The sequence below is a fragment of the Acinonyx jubatus genome, chromosome C2 (assembly GCF_027475565.1).
Source record: "Acinonyx jubatus isolate Ajub_Pintada_27869175 chromosome C2, VMU_Ajub_asm_v1.0, whole genome shotgun sequence".
Taxonomy (NCBI): Eukaryota; Metazoa; Chordata; class Mammalia; order Carnivora; family Felidae; genus Acinonyx; species Acinonyx jubatus.
In genome coordinates this window covers 64,125,230-64,147,597 of record NC_069384.1, presented here as the reverse complement: position 1 = coordinate 64,147,597, position 22,368 = coordinate 64,125,230, and the positions used below count along the sequence as shown (strand labels likewise).

The 22,368-nt window shown below is 36.9% G+C and overlaps 1 protein-coding gene across 1 annotated transcript in view; it reads left to right on the top strand.

Annotated features, from left to right (window-relative positions):
• The window catches only part of IGSF11 (immunoglobulin superfamily member 11), a 194,380-nt gene that overhangs the window by 4,173 nt on the left and 167,839 nt on the right, over positions 1-22,368 (top strand). Inside the window, exon 2 of the mRNA XM_053220894.1 lies at positions 7,537-7,598. Within this exon, the coding sequence (XP_053076869.1) occupies positions 7,550-7,598 (49 nt within the window). The 5' untranslated portion in view covers positions 7,537-7,549. The remainder of the gene's footprint in view (positions 1-7,536; positions 7,599-22,368) is intronic.

Sequence of the window (22,368 nt, the reverse complement as noted above, 5' to 3'; positions counted from 1 at the left end):
ATTGATTTAAAATACTAGCTTTTCCATATAGCACTCTCTAGTACATACTTGAGTCTATTTCTGTACACTTCACTCCTGTTTTGTCAAGAAAAAATGATCTGGTGTTTCTCTCAGACTGTTTTTTGGTTGTAGGTTTATAACATGCGATAATATCTCATAGAACAAATTCCCTTTCATTTTTTTCTTTAAAAATAATTTGTGAGTACTTCATATATTCTTCCAAGTAACTGTAGGATATTTTTGTTCAGTTCCAACAATGACATCAAAAAGTTTGTTGGGATTGTTTAAAAATTCAAGAAAAGTCTTCTAGGTCAAGGATGTTTGTGAGTCTGGCTTGCTGATGTTGTTTCATTGATCTCTGTTATGGGCTGAATTGTGTTCCCCCCAAAACTCATATGTTGAAGCCCTAAAGCCTGTAAAGGACCTTGGAGATAGGGGCATTAAAGAGGTAATTAACCTTAATCATTGGGGTGGGACTCTAATCCAATCTGACTGTTGACCTTGTAAGAAGAGGAAAAGATAGGGGGAGGTGCTCACACAGAGAAAAGGCCATGTGAGGTTTATTTTTCTTTTCCAATTTGGATGCCTTTTATTTATTTTATTATTTTCTTGCCTAATTACTCTTGCTAGAACTTCCAAGAAAATGGTGAATAGAAATGGTGAAAGTGGGCGTTCTGATCTTGTTTCTGATCATAAGGGGAAGGCTTTCACTATTGAGTATGATATAGATTTTTCATCAAAGCCCTTTATCAGATTGAAGAAGTGCTCTCTGTTCCTTGTTTTCTGAGTATTTTTTTCTTTTAATCAGGGAAAGGTGTTGAAATTTAAAAAATATGCATTAATTGAGATGATTCTATGTTTTTTCTCCTTCATTTTATTAATGTGATATATTACATTGATTTATTTTTGTATGGTGAACCATCTTTGCATTCCTAGAGTAAATCCTACTTTGTCACAGAATGTGATGGTCTTAATATGTTTCTGGATTCAGTTAGCTAGTATTTTGTTGAGGATTTTTGCATCTATATTAATAAGAGATATTAGTTTGTAGTTTTCTTGCTCATAGAATTCTCTTTATAATCATTTTTACTTCTGTAAGATTGATAGTAATGTCCCCACTGTCATTTCTTTAGTTATTTACTACTTGTCTCTCTCTTTCTTTTTGTCAGTCTAGCTAAAGGTTTATCAATTTTGTTGATCTTTATTTTAAAGGACCCACTTTTGTTGACCCTCTCTATTATTTTCATATACTCTATTTAGTTTATCTCTGCTCTGTTTTTTAGAATAGAATTTTCTTTCATCTTTTAGATTGGGGTTTAGTTTGCTCTTCTCCTTAAAGATCTTTAAGGTATAAAGTTAGTTTACTGATTTGAGATCTTCTTTTTTTTAAATTTTTTTAATGTTTTTATTTATTTTTGAAGGAGAGAGAGACAGAGCATGAGCAGGGGAGGAGCAGAGAAAGAGGGAGACATAGAATTTGAAGCAGGCTCCAGGCTCTAAGCTGTCAGCACAGAGCCCGATGTGGGGCTCGAACTCACCAACTGTGAGATCATGACCTGAGCCGAAGTTGGACACTTAACCGGCTGAGCCACGCAGGTGCCCCTGAGATCTTCTTTTTTTAATGTAGGCATTTATAGCTGTAAATTTCTTTCTCAGTAGTTTATTTCCAGCATCCCATATCTTGGTATGTTGCGTTTTAGGTTTCATCTGTCTCAAGGTATTTTCATCCATCTCAAAGCATTACATTACTCTTGTAATTTCTTTGTTGACTCATTGGTTTTTTAAAAGTGTGCTGTTTAATTTCCAAATATTTGTGAAATTTTCAGTTTTCCTTCTGTTATTGATTTATAGCTTCATTCCACTGTGTTCAGAAGAGATGCTTTATATGATTTAAAGCTTTTAATATTTATTAAGACTTGATTTGGGACTTAATATATAGTCTATCTTGGGGAATGTTCCATGAGAAGAATGTATATCTGCTATGGTTTGGTGGAATGTTCTTTATATGTCTGTTAGGTCTAGTTGGTTTATAGTGCTGTTCAAGTCTTGTATTTTCTTTAAAAAAATTTTTTTTAAAGTTTATTTATTTATTTTGAGAGAGAGAGAGAGACAGAGAGACAGAGAGAGAGAGAGAAAGTATATGCATGAGCACAAGTGCAGGAAGGGACAGAGAGAGAGAGAGAGAGAATTCCAAGCAGGCTCTGTGTGCTGTCAGTGCAAAGCCTGATGTCGGGATCGAATTCACAAATTTGAGATCATGACCTGAACTGAAATCAAGAGTCGGACGCTTAACTGACTCAGCCACCTAGGCGCCCCAGGTCTTGTATTTTCTTATTGATCTTCTGTCTAGATATTTTATCCACTGGACACTTTGTGTCAGTTCTTCAGGTAGCCCTCAGACAAGTCAAAACACAAGCAGAATTCTTTGATAACAGGTGTGCTCTGCTCCCTCTGGAATGAGGGACTATGATCTCATACTTGAACATGGGCTTCTGTCTTCAAAACTGATGCTGAGTTGAGGAGCAGAGCAAGGACAAGTAAAAATGCTGCAGTGGTCTCCTGCTGTTTGTAAGTTGCCCCCTTGATTCAGCATTCACTTGATTGCTATTATCTTTGTCTGTTTTCCAGAGTTCTGAAAAAGTTGACTGAGATTTTTTGCTCATTTTTTAATTGTTTTTGTGGAAGGATGAGCCCCTGGAGCTACCAACTCTATCACTTTTACTGACATCACTCCCTAGGTGCCCCCAACCCCTTAAAGTTTTGAAAATGGCAACTTGTATATCCACATCAGATGCTTGGTTTCTTTTGAAGAATTGAAACTATGTTACTACTGAGCCCATAGTTCCACAGATCAACAATTGCCTGGTGAGTAGCAGTTGCCCAGTTCAGGTAGGAAATACATTTCGCCTGCACTTTCCCTCCTGCCCCTTAATCATTTAAGTTACCTGATTGGTTTCTCCACCCATTTTAATTTTCAATCTCTTTAGTATTACATATTGACTACAAGCCTAGGCCTTGAACCAGATAAAACTGGACTTGAACGTTGTCCTGACCATTTAAAGACTGTGTGTCCTTAGAAAAGTGACCTGTTCTCTGTGATCTTTAGTGTCTTCATTTGTAAAATGAAGAGAAACATAATTACGCAACTTAGTTATTGAGATAAGTAAATAATATAATATTTATGAAGAATTTAGCCCAGTGCCTAACATGCAGTAAGTAAATAATAGTTGTTAGGAGTTTTAATGTAAATTTATTAAAGTCATTTTTTATGTTCCTTGGTAATGTTTGGAATTTTTTTCTTATATGTTGAGTATATTTGTTTAAAAATGTTATTCTTATATAATTTGTGAATTTTATTGTTGTTGTGAATTGGATCTTTTTTTCCTACTATATTTTCTAAATGGCTAATACTAGTATGTAGGAAAGATAATTTTGGTTTCTCTTTTCTCCTGCCATTTTTAAAATTTCCTTATTAGATTAAATAGATTTTCTGATTAGCTTCATTTTTCTTTTTGTTTTTTTAGTTTCATTTTTCTTGATACACATTGTAATGATAATTTCCCCCACCTTTATAGTATTTATACTCTAATTCTTTTTTTTTCTGATATTGACTAGGACTACAAAACAATGTTAAATAATAATGAGGATTACAGATGTCATTTTATTCCTGAATATAATGGGAATGTCCCAGCAAGTGCAATGCTTAATTTTGGTTTCAGATATATACATATAGATACATACATATGCATATACGTGTGTATATATATATATGTATATATATATGTACATGTATAAATATATATGAATATATATAGAACAATTTCTATGATGAAGTTTCTTTCTATTTCTATTTTACAAAAAATTTTAACTGGCTTTTGAATTTTATCAAATAATTCATAGAATCTATTGAAATAGTCATATGATTATCTCCATTAACTTATTCATGTAGTTGCATCCATAGATTTTTTTTTTAACGTTTGTGTATTTATTTTGAGAGAGAAAGAGCATGAGCAGGGGAAGAGCGGGGGGGGGGGGGGGGGGAGGGGGAGGTGGTGGGGAGAGAGAATCCTAAGCAGCTCCACACTGAATGTGGAGCCTGATCCCATGACTGTGAGATGACGTGAACCAAAATCAAGAGTGGATGCCTAACCAACTGAGCCACCCAGGTGCCCCGCATCCATGGATTTTTAAATGTTAAATCAGTTATCCATTCCTAGAATAAACCTTACTTGGTCATCCTATATTTGTCTTTTAATACAATTCTGAGATCAGTTGCTAATATTTTATTCAGGATGTTTGTATTTTAGTAGTTGATCTATTGTTACCCTTTCTTGTTTTGTATTTGTAGACTTTTGGCATTAGTATTATGCTAGCTTTATAAAATGATTTTAGAAACTTACTATCTTCTTCTGTGTCCTGGGACAGTTTATATATGAACTATCTGTTCTTCAAGATGTTCCAAAACTCACCTATAAAATCACATGGTCTTTGGGGCGCCTGGGTGGCTCAGTCGGTTAAGCGTCTGACTTCAGCTCAGGTCACGATCTCACGGTCCGTGAGTTCGAGCCCCGCGTGGGGCTCTGGGCCGATGGCTCAGAGCCTGGAGCCTGCTTCCGATTCTGTGTCTCCCTCTCTCTCTGCCCCTCCCCCATTCATGCTCTGTCTCTCTCTGTCTCAAAAATAAATAAACGTTAAAAAAAATAATAAAATAAAATCACATGGTCTGGTTTCTCAGGGTGTGGGGGTTATGGTTGTGGTATACAGATCTCTTATAGGTTTTCCAGTTACTGTAGGTTTTCCAGTATTGTATGATTATTGGTCTACTTAAATTTTTTCCTTATACTTTAAATTTTTTTGATGATTCAACTTAGAAAAATATTGCATTTCCTTTCAGATTTATGATTTATTGAGACTAAGTATTTTTTTAGACTGTTACTTCAATCCCCACATGTTTTTAATTTCCAATATTGAGTCCTCTCTCTTTCTTGATTATATTCAGTTATACTTTATTTCTAGTATGTTTTAATGTTTGTTTACACAGTCTTTTTAAAGAAACACCTCTTTTGTTTATCAAGTTTATTTTGAGTTGTTTTGGGGTGTTGAGGCTGTAATGTAACAGACAGTGAGTTTATAGTTTTGTGATCCTCTGACCTGTAATATCTAACTCTATGGGGTACCAGAATCACTAAATTTGGAGTGTACATCCATGATATACAAAAGGATTAGTGGGGAGCCTTCTGTGACTTTTCTTATTTTTATGCTGCTTATTTATTGATTTGTGAGCAAACCAAAGTGAAAGTAACTTTTTAAATTTTTTTTTTTTAACGTTTATTATTTTTGGGACAGAGAGAGACAGAGCATGAACGGGGGAGGGGCAGAGAGAGAGGGAGACACAGAATCGGAAACAGGCTCCAGGCTCTGAGCCATCAGCCCAGAGCCTGACGCGGGGCTCGAACTCACGGACCACGAGATCGTGACCTGGCTGAAGTCGGATGCTCAACCGACTGGCCACCCAGGCGCCCCATAAAGTAACTTTGAACTGAGTTCAAGGTATCATATTTGCTTGTCCTTAAACCCAGTTGAAAATCTGTGGTTTGCACTAGAGAAGATAGTTTTTTCTTGTTTTTGCTTTGTTTTGTTCCTTTTCGTTGGTGTCTTGGAATTTCTTGCTCTTTAAGCATGAAGCTAAGTGTTTTAAACATACTTAATTATGTATTTTTTAAAAATAGTTTTATTAACATATAAAAAAATACCATACCACAAAGTTAACTCACTTAATGTGTATTCAGTAGTTCTTTAGGATATTCACAGAGTTTTGCAACCACACCACAATCTAATTTCAGAGAATTTTTAACACTCTAAATAGAAATCCTGCACACATTAGCAGTCATTTCACATTTCTCCCCTACTTCACCCCAAACCTGGATAATCACCATCCTATTTTCTGTATTTTGCCTATTTGGGACATTTCACAAAGATAGAGTCATACAATATAATGTATGTCTTTCACTTAGCATAATGTTTTCAAAGTTTATCAATGTTGTGGCATGTATCAATATTTTATTTTCTTCTTAGTGCCAAATGATTTTTATTATTTGTATATACCACGTGTAGTTTATCCATTCTTCAGTTGATGGGCATTCACATTGTTTCTACTTTTTGGCTGTTATGAATGATGCAGCTATGAACATTCATGTACAAGTTTTTGTGTGTATATATATTTTAATTTCTATTTGCTATATACCTGGGGTGGAATTGCTGGTCATATGATAACTCTCTGTGTAATCTTTTGAGGAACCACCAAAACTGTTTTCCAAAGTTGCTGCACAATTTTACATTCCCACCAGCAGCATATGAAGGTTCCAATTTCTTCACAACCTCATCGACACTTATTATTATGTGTTTATTATGTTAGCTTTATTAGTGGGTATGAGTGGTATATCTTTGTGGATTTGATTTTCATTTCCCTGATGGCTAATGATGTTGAACATTTTTTATGTGTTTATTGGTCATTTGTGTATCTTCTTTGGAGAAATTTCTATTCAAATTCTTTGCTCATTAAAAAATATTCTTTAATAAATTTTTAAATTTATTTTTGAGAGACAGGGACAAAATGTGAGTAGGGGAGGGGCAGAGAGAGAGGGAGACACAGAATCGGAAGCAGGCTCCAGGCTCTGAGCTGTCAGCACAGAGCCCAACATGGGGCTTGAACCCACAAACCATGAGATCATGACCTGAGCCAAAGTCGGATGCTTAACTACCTGAGCCACCCAGGCGCCCCTGCCCATTTTAAATTGGGTTGCTTGTCTATTTATTATTGAATTGTAAGAATTCTTTATATATTCTAGATATAAATCCCATTTGAAATATATGATTTGCAAATATTTTCTCCCATGCTGTGTGTTGTCTCTTTACTTCCTTGATGGTATCCTTTGACAGAGAGAAGTTTTAAATTTTAATGATCTTCCACGACCTATGTTTTTGGTGTCATATTTAAGAGACCATTGTCTAATCCTAGATCTCAAAGATTTAGACCCATTTATGAAAACAAGTAAATGCTCTCTTCTTAGTGAAGATACTCAATGTATGTATGGTTTCCTAATCTGCAAAGAACTTGTAACATTTAACTCCTTACTGATTATGGCAGAGGACCCACAATTTACTAAGAAAGATCGGATGAGCGTGTGACTATTCTGATAACTTGTCAAAATTGATGTAGGTGACTTACTCTGAGGAGTAAAACAGGAGAGAAGCAGGTCAGAGTTCCTGCATGGTGATTCCATCCCAAATCTAGGTGATCTCATACAAATCAAAATTGGGTTAGCTTCAGATAGTCCTTTTCTTCTTTTAATGTTTCCATGTGACTAAGTAGTCTAATAAAATGGTTCCCATCCTAATATTTTGTACTCAAATCATGTATCCAAAGATGTCTTATTAAAAGCAACTATTTTTTTTACTCTTAAAACTTGGAATTTATCTATTATAATGTTATCACAGCACAGAATCTTTTTTTCTTCTTTTCCTCACCCCTCTCAGGTAAGAAGAGGAGATGTCTCCGGTGGGACTTTTGCTCTCGTGGGACTACTTTTCTAGTAGTGGTGAGTTACTTAATACTAGATTTTAAAACTATCAGTGGTTATTATTTCTGATGACCTGAGGGAAGGGCTTTCTATGATATTGATCTCTTCTCACACTTTCCTACCTTTTTTAAAATGCTTATTTATTTTTGAGAGAGAGAGAGAGAGAGAGAGAGAGGGAGAGAGTGCATGCAAGTGGGGGAGAGGCAGAGAGAGAGGGTGACGCAGAATCCCAGAATCCGAAGCAGACTTCAGGCTCTGAGCTGTCAGCACCAGAGCCCAACACGGGGCTCAAACTCACGAACTGTAAGATCATGACCTGAGCCGAAGTCAGATGCTTAACCAACTGAGTCACCCAGGTGCCCCTCGCACTCTCCTACTTTTTATGATACTAACCTCTTCTTACACTCTCCCATTTCTCAATCCTGGGAAAAAATATTTTATTTTCTTTAAAAAAAAAAAAAAGAAAGAAATTATTGAGCCCTTGCTATCTATGTGTAAGGCAAGATGGCTACAAAAGGAAACAAGGCAGATAAGGTTTTTAACCTCAGGAATCTTATATTCTAGAAGGGACCTCTAGAAAACAAGCAACTATAATGCAAGGTGGTAAGAGCTATGCCAGGGGAAGTACAAACAGGTATTTGTGCATGTAAATGCGACACTTGAATCAAAGTTGGAGTGCTAGGGTCTAACTGCAAGCACAACATCTACTAGCTCGGTTACCTTGGACAAGTTTCTTCATCTTTACTGCCTTCAGTTTTCTCATATTTAAAATAGAGGCAATAAGAGTACTCATCTAATTGGTTTTCTATGAAAATAAATGAGTTGATGCATATAAATTGCTTAGCATAGTGCCTGAATATACAATAAAAAGGTAACTCATTATTATGATGATGATGATGATGATGATGATGAGAGGGATATTATTCTGAAGGGTTATTTAAGAGCTAAGAAGTAAATGGAGCGGTCAATGTCAGAAGAATATTCCAGGCAGAGAGAAGAGCATGTTGCATGCCTGGAGGCAGAACAGATCATGGAGAGTATGAATAACTAAATGAAATTTATTATGCTGAGTAGGAGAGAGCTGGAGAAAAAGATATGATACAGGAGAAATAGGGGCCGGATCAGAGAGATGTTTGGCCTTTATGCCAAGAGTATGCAGATTTGAGAGGGGGATCAAGATACTCGAGTAAGAGGACCCGAAACTCACCTCTTCCCACAGATGGAACTAGATAACTCCTATTAGCATAAATAACCCAGGAAAAGACCCAAAGACTGGCAGAACAAACTCCACAACTAAAGTAGAGAAGAGACCACAATGAAGATGGTAGGAAGGGCAGAGATGTGGCAATCTGCAGCAGGGAAGGAGCCCTGGGTGCAGACAAGGGTGAGAGACAGACTATCACACTGGATATCCTGCACTGGGAAGATGAAACTCCATAGCCTTTGACTTTTAAAACTAGAGGGACTGAATTTCATGAGTTCTTACAACCAGTGGGACTTAAAGCTTGGAATCTTAAAAATCAGCAGACTCAGTTCTACATCTTGGAAATAATAGCTAGAAGTAGCAGTTTGAAAAATGCCTGGGGCACATGGGAGGAACAGTTATTTATACATCTCAGAGCATGTCCTGAAGGAAATTCTCCACAAACAAAGGAGCTGGCAGGTGCCATATCCCTGCCCTGCCCCACAGCATAACCAGCAGCAGCACTGACATTCACTAACTTGCTTACACCAAGCCCCACCTCCCACACTTCAGCAGATCCACCCCTTCAGGTCCTGTTTACCTTAGTCTGGGCACTGCAGGTCCCCTCTGCCAGAAGACCAATGCAAACCTTGCCAACACTGCATCTCCTGACCCATGCATTTTACAAGGCCCTGGTCTCAGTGGTGGTGGGGGTGGCAGGTCTCATTTTGCAAGCATACCAGAGCTCACCTTGTTAAAACTACACATAATATACTGCCACAACAGGCAAAGAGAACCTCTGCAGATGACTGGACTGAAGGAAAAAGTGGCCAAGACATAATAGCTGGGCACACACCACACACATAGGAGACACCCCTGAACCACCAGGTTCTGGTGAATAGGGGACACTGCAGGATATCTTCTTCATAAGGCCATTATTTTCAAGAGCAGGAGACATAGCTGACATCCCTAACACACAGAAACAGACCCAGAGAGACGAAATGAGGAGACAGAGAAATATGTCCCAAATGAAAGAATAGGATAAAACCACAGCAAGAGACCTAAGTGAAATGTATGTAAGGAAGATGTCTGATAGAAAATTTAAAGTAATGATCATAAAGATACTCACTGGACTTGAGTAAAGTGGAGGACATCATTGGGACCCTTAATAAAGACATATGAAACATAAAAAAGAACAAATGAGATGAAGAGCACAACACATGAAATAAAAAATACACTAGATGGAATAAATAGCAGGCTGGAGGAAGCAGAAGGATGACTTAGAAACTTGGAAGACAAGAGTAATGGAAAGTAATCAAGCTGAGCAGGTGAGAGAAAAAATTATGCAAAATGAGAATAGAGTTAGGGAACTCAGTGACCCCCTTCAAGCATAATAACATTTGCATTATAGGGATCCCAGAAGAAGAAGAAGAGAGAGAAAACGTGGCAGAAAATTTATTTGAAGAAATAATAGCTGAAAATTTCCTAATATGGGGAAGGAAACAGATATCCAAATACAAGAGGCACAGAGAGCCCCCAACAAAATCAACCCAAGGAGGTCCATACCAAGATATATGGTAATTAAAATGCCAAAAAGTAGTGATAAAGAGGGAATTTTAAAAACAGCAAGAGAAAAGAAGACAATTATATTCAAGAGAAACCCCATAAGGTTATCAGTGGATTTCTCACCAGAACTTTTGCAGGCTAGAAGGGAGTGGAATGATATATTTAAAGTGCCAAAAGGAAAAAGTCTACAGCCAAGAATACTCTATCCAGCAATATTATCATACAGAATAAAAGGAGAGATAGTTTCCTAGACAAACAAAAGCTAAAGAAGTTCATGACCACTAAATCAGTCCTACAAGAAATGTTAAAGAGGACTCTTTGAGTGGAAAGGAAAGACCATAAGTAAGAGTAAGAAAAGTAGGACACACAAAAGCAGTAAAAATTAGTATATCTGTAAAAATCAGTCAAGGGACTCACAAAATAAAAAGATATAAAGTATGATACTATATACCAAAAACATGGGGGGTGAAGAGTAAAGAATGTGCTCAAATTTAAGTGACCATCAAGTTAATATAGACTGCTATATGCAGAAGATATTATATTCAAACCTAATGGTAACCATAAATCAAAAACCAGTAATAGATATGCAAAAAATAAAGAGAAAGGAATCAAAATGTATTATTAAAGAAAGCTAGCAAATTGAAAGGAGAGTAAAAGGAGAAACAAAATGGCAATAATTGTAAATAATTACTTTGAATGTAAATGGACTAAATGTTCCAATCAAAGGTGTAGGGTGATGGAATGGATAATAAAAAATAAGACTCATCTATATGCTGCCTACAAGAGACTAATTTCAGACCTAAAGTCACCTGCAAATTAAAGTGAAGGGATGGAGAAACATTTATCATGCAAATGGATGTCAAAAGAAAGCTGTCAATACTTACATGAGACAAAATAGACTCTAAAACAAAGACTGTAACGAGAGACAAAGAAAGAACATATATAATAATAAAGAGGACAGGGGCGCCTGGGTGACTCAGTCGGTTAAGTGGCTGACTTCAGCTCAGGTCATGATCTCACGGTTCATGAGTTCAAGCCCCTCATCAGGCTCTGTGCTGACAGCTCAGAGACTGGAGCCTGCTTCAGACTCTGTGTCTCCTTCTCTCTCTGCCCCTCCCCTGCTCGTACTCTGTCTGTCTCTCAAAAAAATGAATAAACATCAAAAAAATTTTTTTCAAAAAAAAAATAAAGAGGACAATCCAATAAGAAGATATAACAATTATAAATGTTTATACACCCAACATGATAGCACCCAAATACATAAAACAAGTAACAACAAACATAAAGGAACTAATTGATAGTAATATAATACTATATTAATACTATATATGATACTATCTATAGGGGACTTTAGGGGACTAATATAATACTATAGAGGGCTTTAACACTCCCCTATGTCAATGGACAGATGATCCACACAGAGAACCTGCAAGGAAATGTGATTTTGAATGACACACTAGACCAGATGGTTTTAACAGATATATTCAGAACATTACATCCTAAAGCAGCAGAATATACATTCTTTTTGAGTGCACATAAAACATTCTCCATAATAGATCATGTGTTACACCACAAAACAAGTCTTAACAAATTAAAAAAGATAGAAGTCATACCATGCATCTTTTCTGACACAATGCTATGAAACTAGAAATCAAACACAAGAAAAATCTGGAAAGAACACAAATACATGGAGCTTAAATAACATTCTACTAAACAATGAATGGATCATCTAAGAATTCAAAGAAGAAATAAAAATTGCATGGAGAAAAATGAAAACAAAGACACAATGGCCCCAAATCTTTGGGATGCAGGAAGTAGTTCTAAGAGAGAAGTTTATAGCAATACGAGCATACCTCAAGAAGCAAGAAAATTTTCAAATAAGCAACCTAACCTTATACCTAAAGTAGCTAGAAAAAGAACAAACAAAACCCACAATCAGCAGAAGGAAGGAAATAATAAATATTAGAACAGAAATAAATGATATAGAAACTAAAAAACAAAACAAAACAAAAAAACAATAGAACAGATCAATGAAACCAAGAGTTGGTTATGTAAAAAGATCATCAAAATTGACAAATCTCTAGCCAGACTCATTAGAAAAAGAGAGAAAGGCCTCAAATAAACAAAATCACAAATGAAAGAAGAAATAACAACTGACACTACAGAAAAAAATTATAAGAGAATATTATGAAAAATTATATGCCAACAAATTGGACAACCCAGAAGAAATGGATGAATTCCTAGAAACATATAACCTACCAAAGCTAAAGCGGGAAGAAACAGAATTTGAACAGACCTACTACCAGCAATGAAATTGAATCAGTAATCAAAAAACTCACAACAAACAAAAGTCAAGGACCAGATGGCTTCAGGGGAGAATTCTACTAGACATTTAAGGAAAAATTAATACTGATTCTTCTCAAACTTTTCCAAAAAAATAGAAGAGGAAGGAAAACTTCCAAATTCATTCCATGATAACAAACCAAATAAAGATACCACAGAAAAAAGAGAACCAATATCTATGATGAACATGGATGAAAAAATCCTCAACAAAATATTGGCCCACAGAATCCAACAATACATTAAAAAAAGCATTCACCATGATCAAGTGGGATTTATTCCTGGGATGCAAGGCTAGTTCAATATTCACAAATCAATCAACATTATACATCACATCAATAAGAAAAGATAAAAAACATATGTATGGTCATTTCAATAGATGCAGAGGAAGCATCTGACAAAGTACAACATTCATTCATAGCAACAACATCCTAAAGGGCATATATGAAAAACCCACAGCAAACATCATACTCGTTGGGGAAAAACTGAGAGATTTCCCCCTGAGGTAAGGAAGAAGACAAAGATGTCTACTGTCACAACTTTTATTCAATATACTACTGGATGTCCCAGCCACAGCAGTCAGACAACAAAAAGAAATAAAAGGCATCCAAATTGGTAAGGAAGAAGTACAACTTTCACTATTTGCACAGGACATGTTACTATATGTAGAAAACTCTAAAGACTCCATAAAAAAACTACCAGAACTAATAAACGAATTCAGTAAAATCTCAGGATACAAAATCAATGTGCAGAAATCTGTTGCTTTTCTATACTTTAATAATGAAGGAGAAAAAGAGAAATTAATAAAGCAATTTCGCTTACAACTGCACTAAAAATAATAAGATATCTAGGAATAAACTTAACCAAAAAGGTGAAAGACCTGTACTCTGAAAACTACAAAACATTGATGAGAGAAATTGAAGACGACACAAAGAAATGGAAAGATATTCCATGCTCAAGGATTGGAAGAACAAATAGTGTTAAAATATCTATACTGCCCAAGGCAATCTACAGATTTAATTCAATCCCCATCAAAATATCAATAGCATTTTTTCACAGAACTAGAACAAACAATCTCTGAATAGCCAAAGCAACCTTAAAAAAGAAAAACAAAACTGGATGTATCACAATTCCAGATTTCAAGTTATGTTACAAAGCTGTAGTAATCAAAACAGTATAATACTGGTACAAAAATAGACACATTGATCAATGGAACAGAATAAAAAGCCCAGAAATAAACCCAAAATTATATGGTCAATCTTTGATAAAAGAGGCAAGAATATACAATATGAAAAAGTCTCTTCAGCAAATGGTTTTGGGAAAATTGGACAGCTACATGCAAAATAATGAAACTGGACCAGTTTTTACACCATACACAAAAATAAACTAAAATTGGATTAAGGACCTAAATGTGAGACATGAAACCATAAAAAGCCTGGAGGAGAAGACAGGCAATTATTTCTCTGACATTGGCCATAACAACATCTTTCTAGATTATGTCTCCTGAGGCAAGTGAAACAAAAGAAAAAATAAACTATTGGGACTACATCAAAATAAAAAGCCTCTGCCCAGCAAAGGAAACAACCAACAAAACTAAAAGACAACCTGTGGAATGGGAGAAGATATTTGCAAATGACATATCCAACACAGGGTTAGTATCCTAAATTATAAAGAACTTATACAAGTCAACACCAGAAACCCAAATAATCCAATTTAAATTGGACAGAAGACACAAACAGACATTTCTCCAAAGAAGACATATGTATGGTCAACAGACACATGAAAAGATTCTCAACATAACTAATCATCAGGGAAATGCAAATCAACATCACAATGAGGTATTACCTCACACCCGTCAGAATGGCTAAAATCAACAACACAAGGAACAACAAGTGTTGACAAGTATGTAGAGGAAAAGGAATGCAAACTAGTATAGCCACTGTGAAAGATAGTTTGGAGGTTCCTCAAAAAATTAAAAGTAGGGTTACCCTATTATCCAGGAATCACACTACTGGATATTTACCCAAAGAATATGAAAACACTGATTTGAAAAGATATATGCACCCTTATGTTTATCACAGCATTGTTTACAACAGCCAAACTATGGAAGCAGCCCATGTCCATCAATAGATGAGGGGATAAAGAAGCTGTGGTATATATGTACAGTGGAATATTATTTAGCCATAAAAAGAATGAAATCTTGCCATTTACATCTAGAGAATATAATGCTAAGTGAAATAATCCACTCAGGGAAAGACTAATACCCTATGATTTCCCTCATCTGTGGAATTTTTTTTTAAATTTTTTTTAACGTTTATTTATTTTTGAGACAGAGAGAGACAGAGCATGAACAGGGGAGGGGCAGAGATAGAGGGAGACACAGAATCTGAAACAGGCTCCAGGCTCTGAGCTGTCAGCACAGAGCCCGACGCGGGGCTCGAACCCACGGACCGTGAGATCATGACCTGAGCCGAAGTCGGACGCTTAACCGACCAAGCCACCTGGGCACCCCATCATCTGTGGAATTTAAGAAACAAAACAGCAAAGGGAAAAAAGAGGGGCAAACCAAAAAACAGACTTTTAACTATAGAGAACAAAGAGATAGCAGAGGGGAGGGAGGGAATAGGTGAAATAGGTAAAGGGGATTAAAAGTGTACTTATCTTGATGAGCACTGAGTAATATACAGAATAGTTGAATCACTATACTGAAACTAATATAACACAGTATGTTAACGACACCAGAATTTAAATGATAAAATAGAATGCAGAGTCATGAAAGGGTTTCGTGCAAGGCACTGACATGATCAGATTTGCATTTTAGATCATTCTTGTTGTAACTAAAAAACCAGATCGAAGTAGTAGACCAGAGGTAGGGAGACTAATAAAACCCTATTACAGAGAGTTCCATTTATAAAATGGCCAAGTAAAGATGGCGTTATACTCATCTTCTCTCAGAAATCAATGCAAGATAAGAAGAGCAAGAAAGAGAAATGCAAATTCAGTCTTTGAAAAAAAATTAGATGAAATCTATAACCTGAACCACAATATGTGAGGAAGGATTACTAAGAGGAGTTGTGGTCAAAAAAGAGTAGGAGCAGGTACGGAAAGATGCTGTTTACCTCTTGGCACATTTTAGCCAAAACTGGCAGGGAAAGTTCTCTAGAGGAGATGCTGTACCTTCAGGGGGAAAAAAAATCCTCAAACATTTCCTTATTTGGAATAACGGGAATGTGCCAAAGGTGTTGGAGTGAGAAGGAGCAGAAGGGAACTAGCAATAAAGTAATATACACATTGAATCATTTAATCCAAAGAAATAGAGGATTAAATATACTATAAAATTTATAGTAAACCCACAGATATAATTGTAACTGTGAGAAATAAAGCAAGTGAAAAGATATTCATTGCAACATCAATTGTGTAGGCAAAAGATTGGGAATAACATATATAGTATATCAATAACAAAGGTATGTATATAACACAGGTTATATCCATACAGTGCAGCTATTATAAAGAGTGAACTCTTATGTATATTTATATGGAATAATCTCCAAAATGTATCATTAGGTGGCAAAGCAAGGTACCAAGGGAAAAGAATGGGGAATGAGAACCAATATATATGTGCTTGCATATGTTTAAAATATATCTCTCTTTTAGTGTTTTATTTATTTTTGGGAGAGAGAGAGAGCGCAAGTGGGGAAGGGGCAGAGAGAGAGGGACAAAGGATCTGAGGCAAGCTCCATGCTGACAGCAGCAAGCTCGATGCAGGGCTTGAATTTACGAACCGAACCGTGAGATCATGACCTGAGCCAAAGTTGGACGCTCAACCAACTGAGCCACCCAGGTGCCCCTAAAATATATCTTGAAGGACACACAGAACTTTGGTTAGCTTGGTTTCCTCTTATTAAGGAAACTGTGTCACTGGTGGTCAGGGATGAAAGGAAAATGTTTACTGTATACTTCACAGTAATCGTAAATTTTTGTGTCATGTATTTTTTGTACCATAAATTTTGTATCATTACTTTAGAAAAAGTAAGACTTTTTTTTTTTTTTTTAAAAAGAGGCTATTTAAGTTATTTGTGTAAGAGAGAATGGTGATCTGAGTTAGAGAAATGGCAGTGGGGATGGAGAAAAATAGATGGATTAGAAGTATTATCAGTGGGAATGATGGGTAGTGAGTGAGGAAGAAGGGGTCAAAGATGACAGGTAACTTTCTTCTGGCTTGGGTGACTGGGTGGGTGGTTGTGCTGTCCCATAAGGTGGGGCACTCAGGCTTCATCCCTCAACTTTCTTTGTAGAATTCTGTTATTTCATGCCTTTCTACCTTTCCTGCTATTTTAACCTCTTTGTGGATAGTTTCCCTGTCTTTTATAAGCTCAGGATTATCTGGAATATCAGATGTATACTGGATGTCAGCTCAAACACATATTCTTACCTAATTACAGGATTAAAGAATCATAAAAGTTAAATCTTAAAATGGATCTTAGAAATTTACCATGGTTTCATTGTTTTATTTTAACAATGAAAACCTTAACGACAGAAGCATTATGTGACATAGATTCCTGTTAAAAATTTAAATAAGTTCTATAATGAACTTCCATTTTTTTAAAAAATTTTTTAATGTTTTATTTATTTTTCAGACAGAGAGAGACAGATCATGAACGGGGGAGGGTCAGAGAGAGAGGGAGACACAGAATCTGAAGCAGGCTCCAGGCTCTGAGCTGTCAGCACAGAGCCCGACGTGGGGCTTGAACTCACGGACCGTGAGATCATGACCTGAGCCAAAGTCGGACACTTAACCGACTGAGCCACCCAGGCGCCCCTGAACTTACATATTTTTGATCCCTCTTTTCTTCCCTTAGTTTTTTTAAAAATTAATTTTATTTATTTTGAGAGAGAGAGAGAGGGAGTGAGGGGGTGTTAGCAGGGGAGGGACAGAAAGAGAGGGGGAGAGAGAATTCCAAGCAGGTACCACACTGTCAGTGCAGAGCCCGATGTGGGGCTTGAACTCATGAACCATGAGATGATGACCTGAGCCAAAATCAAGAGTCAGATGCTTAACTGACTGAGCCACCCAGGTACCCCTCTTCCCTTATTTAAATGGTAATAAATCATAACACGCCTAAGTAGTGGATTCTAGAACAACATTGTCTTAAAAACATTTTTTTTAATGTTTGTTTATTTTTGAGAGAGACAGAGCACAAGTGGGGAGGGGCAGAGACAGAGAGGGAGGCGCAGAATCTGAAGCAGGCTCTGGGCTCCAGGCTGTCAGCACAGAACCTGATGTGGGGCTTGAACTCACAAACTGTGAGATCATGACCTGAGCCGAAGTCGGACACCCAACTGACTGAGCCCCCCAGGTGCCCCCAAAACAACATTGTCTTTTAACCACATGTGGCAAATAGACAATGTATAAGAATGTCAAACTGTCTCCTCTGTGATCTCTGTCTCATTGGCTTCAACATCTCTCAATCTGCCTGGACTCAAGAGGTCAAAATTTTCTTTATTCTCTCTTATTTTAATTATACTCTCCTATCCCACACCCTGCATCAACCCACTGTTGAATGACTGATTTTGGTTTTCCTTCTGAAACACATCGATGTTTTTTTCTCCATTGCCATTAATACAGATGGAGTTCAGATTTTTTTGCCTGGATCATAGCAGCGGCCTCCAAACTGATCTCCTTGACTTCAGCCTTTCTCTGTTTCAATTTATCTTCTGAATTACAGCAAGTTTTACTTTCTAGAGGTGTGGATCTTATTGGACCTCTCATAAAATTTTCAATAACTGTTCAAATAACTTATTTTCAATAACTAGATCAAATGTCCAGATTTCCTGGGTGGCATTCAATGCCTCCATGATTTGTAACTAGCCTTTGTTTCTGATTTTATTTCTGAATACACCTTCCACTGCAGCTATACCTGACTAGTCATCTTTTCCAAAATTCAATCTGTACTTCTTCACTCTGAAGTAACTTTTCCTTTGTTTATTTTTGTTGAAGATTTATCCATCTTCAAGAGCCTGTTCATATACCACCTGGCTTTCGTAGAGCAAACCTTCCGCTTACTCACGTGTCTTTGAGTTTGTGCCATCAATAGAATAGTATTCTCATGGTTTGCTTTCTATTTTATTTAGTGGTGTTTGTGATACTGTGTCTTTTTCATTTAAGTGTATTTCACCAACCTCTTTCCCAACTTTTGTACATTCTATAGGCTCAGAAACAATGCCCTAGATGACTTGAAAACTTGTGACCGTTCTGCAGAACTTCAGGGGTCTGAAACTGGATTGAAACGGGTTAGAAACCAGATTAGAAACCAGGTTAGAAACCACAACAGAAGTACCCTGGAGATTTGCTATACAGTAAAACCTTGGATTGCGAGTAACTTGTTCTGAAAGTGTTCCGCAAGACAAGCAAACATTTCGAATGAATTTTAACTTGATAAATGAGCTATGTCTTGCAATAGGAGTAGTACATGCCGCCCAACATCACATGATCACAACTGAGCCAATGGTTCTTCTCTCTGTCTCTCTGTGTCTCTCTCTCTTTCTCTCTCTTGCTGCAGGATTGTGGGTGATCGTCTCGCATGCTCAGATGCTCGGTTTCAGGCCGAGGTGTTTGGTAGAAATCAATGACTTTTCAGAGCATTGGAAGGTACCCACAACTGGCACTAGTGTATTTTTTGTCACTTCAAAGCACCTATGGACAGTCTTTTGCTTTTCCATACAAGAGTAAGCTAATGAATACTTTGCTTCATTCTGGGTCAGGCTGCCTACAGATATAGATCCCTTTCCTCTGCTGCCTTATTGCCAGTCACATTAAATACAGCAGATGACAAGAGTTTATTAATACTGTACTGTAGTCAGCATCCTTGCAAGGTATACAATGGCCCCCATGGAGAAAGATTCCATTGAGCCAAGAGACAGCAGTGATTCCATTAGTGATAGTGAAAGTCATCCTACACAATAACCCTCCTCTCTCTTGTCTCCCTCACACCCGCCATGAAGGTTTTCAAAGGTAAGTGCAGGTGAATTTGTTCATTTTTCTTTATATTTTGTATTTTCTTTACTATTTTGTGTTATATTACAATATTGTAATTATTTTAATATTAATATTTTTGGTTGTGGAACAAATCATCTGAGTTTCCATTATTTCTTATGGGGAAATTAGCTTTGGTATACAAGTGCTTTGGATTGCAAGCGTGTTTCCAGAATGAATTATGCTTGGAAATCAAGGTTTTACTGTACTTCTAAATGGCATTCTCTACCTGTGACCATTTTTTAGTTGTAATTTTCACGTCTATTTATTTTACAATTTATTACAATTGGTACCGAAAGTGAAACATTGTATTTGATATGACTGATTTCCCAAAGGGAATAGATGATAAATGCAAACAAATTTGTTACCTGAGATATTAATTCAAATTTTGAAACAGTTTTTGAAAATTTATATAAGTATTTGAAAAACATATTTGAGTAGAAAAGTTTTTTAAGAAGTCGCTCAGCTAGGGACATCACTTTTATGTGCACTACATAATTTCTTCCACTGGAGGGCAGCAATGACTCATGACAGCATTAGGCAATAGTAAAAATGTTTCGGAATTATCCTTGGAATAGTTTGCAATGCAAAATTGGACAAAATTCACTTGTCACTAATTTAAGAAGCGTCTACTTTGTTGACTTTCTGTCCAAGTAGAAATTAATCCCTAGTACTAGCCGTTAAGTTTAATAAAGCAGATTGTGTTATGTGGCAGAACAATTCTTTTACCTTAGTTTTCAACTTATTTTCTCATGTTACTTGTTCGCAGAGCAAACATGAATTAAGCTCAGTTCTGTGATAGGCTCTGTGTTTTTCCTGGGAATACAAAGCTGAATAAGACATAGTCCTTGCTGTGGGGAACCCTGTTTTATTAAAAAATTTTTATTTTGGAGTATTCCTAAGCTAAATAAAACGGGATACAAATGTGTACAAGACATAATTATAAATAGCATGCAATGGACGCATACGGTGTGCTAGGCACTGTTCTAAGTTGCTTTACTTCTGTCATCTCACTTACCACTCAGAAAAACTTTGAGAAGTAGGAATCAGTATTGCTGTTTCGCAGGGAGGTGGAGGCACAGGAGATTAAGTCCCTTGCCAAGCATCACACAACATTTAAGTGATGGAGCCAGCATCTGAACCGAGGCCATTTTAATACAACACACACTCCCATCACTCTACTGCTCTGCTGTTACCCATGTGAGCTCTGTCCTCAAAAAACAATTACTTCTGGGAAAATGAGGCATCCTGGGGAAATAAACAGCATCATCAGTTAGGTGCTTCATCTTGAAGTCTATGACAAAGTGTCAATAAAGATACTCCTCTGTCTTGGCTAGATTCTGACCAGTTTAAGGAGTAAACAAAAGACTTGGGAGATGAGGCCAACATATCACCTTTATTACTGATGGAAGCCAAATTGGGGGATTTGGTTTTAGGTCTGTTAGGTAAACAGGCTTACAGATATTGAACCACAGAATTAGACTTCCCCACCCCCACCCCACCTCATAAAGGGAAGCCTCAGGCCTAGGGTACGCCTCACTCCCCCCCCACCCTTCATCCAGCACTTGCCCCCAGCAGGGGCACAGTCCCTAGAGGAGCAGTGAAATGAGTGCTTTCTAGAAGCACCTCACTCCCAAAAGGAAGAAGGGAGGCTCTGAGCCAAGCATGAACAGTTTATTCTTCTCACATTTACTTCTCAGATAAATCACACCATGTCTTCTGAGCAAAGAGAAGCCAGGAGAAAGTCACTGGGGTAGACAGAATAGTGGCCCCCCCAAACATGTCTACATTCCAATCCCTGGAACCTGTGAGTGTCAGGTTCCACGTCAAAGGGGAATTAAGGTTGCAGATGGAATTAAGTTTGCAGCTGACTTTAAAATGGGAGATTTTTAAATGGCAGAAAAGTTGGTGGTTTTTGCTTTAATTTCACAAACCTCCTTATTTAAAAAAAAAATTTAATAACATTTTTATTTAACCCAATATGCCCAAAATATTTTAGCTTCCGCATGTAATCAATATTTAAAAACTAGCAATGAAATATTTTTCTTCCTTTTCATACTGTCTTTGAAGTCCAGTGTGTATTTTATACTTATAGCACATCTCAGTTCAGAAGCTATATTTTTTTAGTTGGCTTTTATTTTTGAAATGTTTATTTATTTTGAGAGAGAAAGAAAAAAAGCGCAAGTCAGGGAGGGGCAGAGAGAGAGGGAGAGAGAAAATCCCAAGCAGGCTCCATGCTGTCAGTGCAGAGCCCAACATGGGGCTCTGTCCCACAAACTGTGAGATTATGACTTGAGCCAAAATCAAGAGCTGGATGCTTAGTCGACTGAGCCACCCAGGCCCCCCTACTTGGCTTTTTTTAATTGAAGTATAGTTGATACACAATGTTGCATTCGTTTCAGGAGTACAACATGATTCCTAAGTTTACACATTGTGTATGTTCACCCCAAGTGTAGCTACCATCTGTCACCATATAACAAACACTAGTACAATATCATTGATTATATTTCCTTTGCTGTACCTCTCATCCCCATGACCTATTAATTCCAAAACTGGAAGCCTGTCTCTCCCACTCCTTTTCCCACACTTGTCCCATTTCTCCACCCCCACTCTCTGTCAACCATCAGCTTGTCCTCTGTACTTATGGGTCTCCTTCTGCTTTTGTT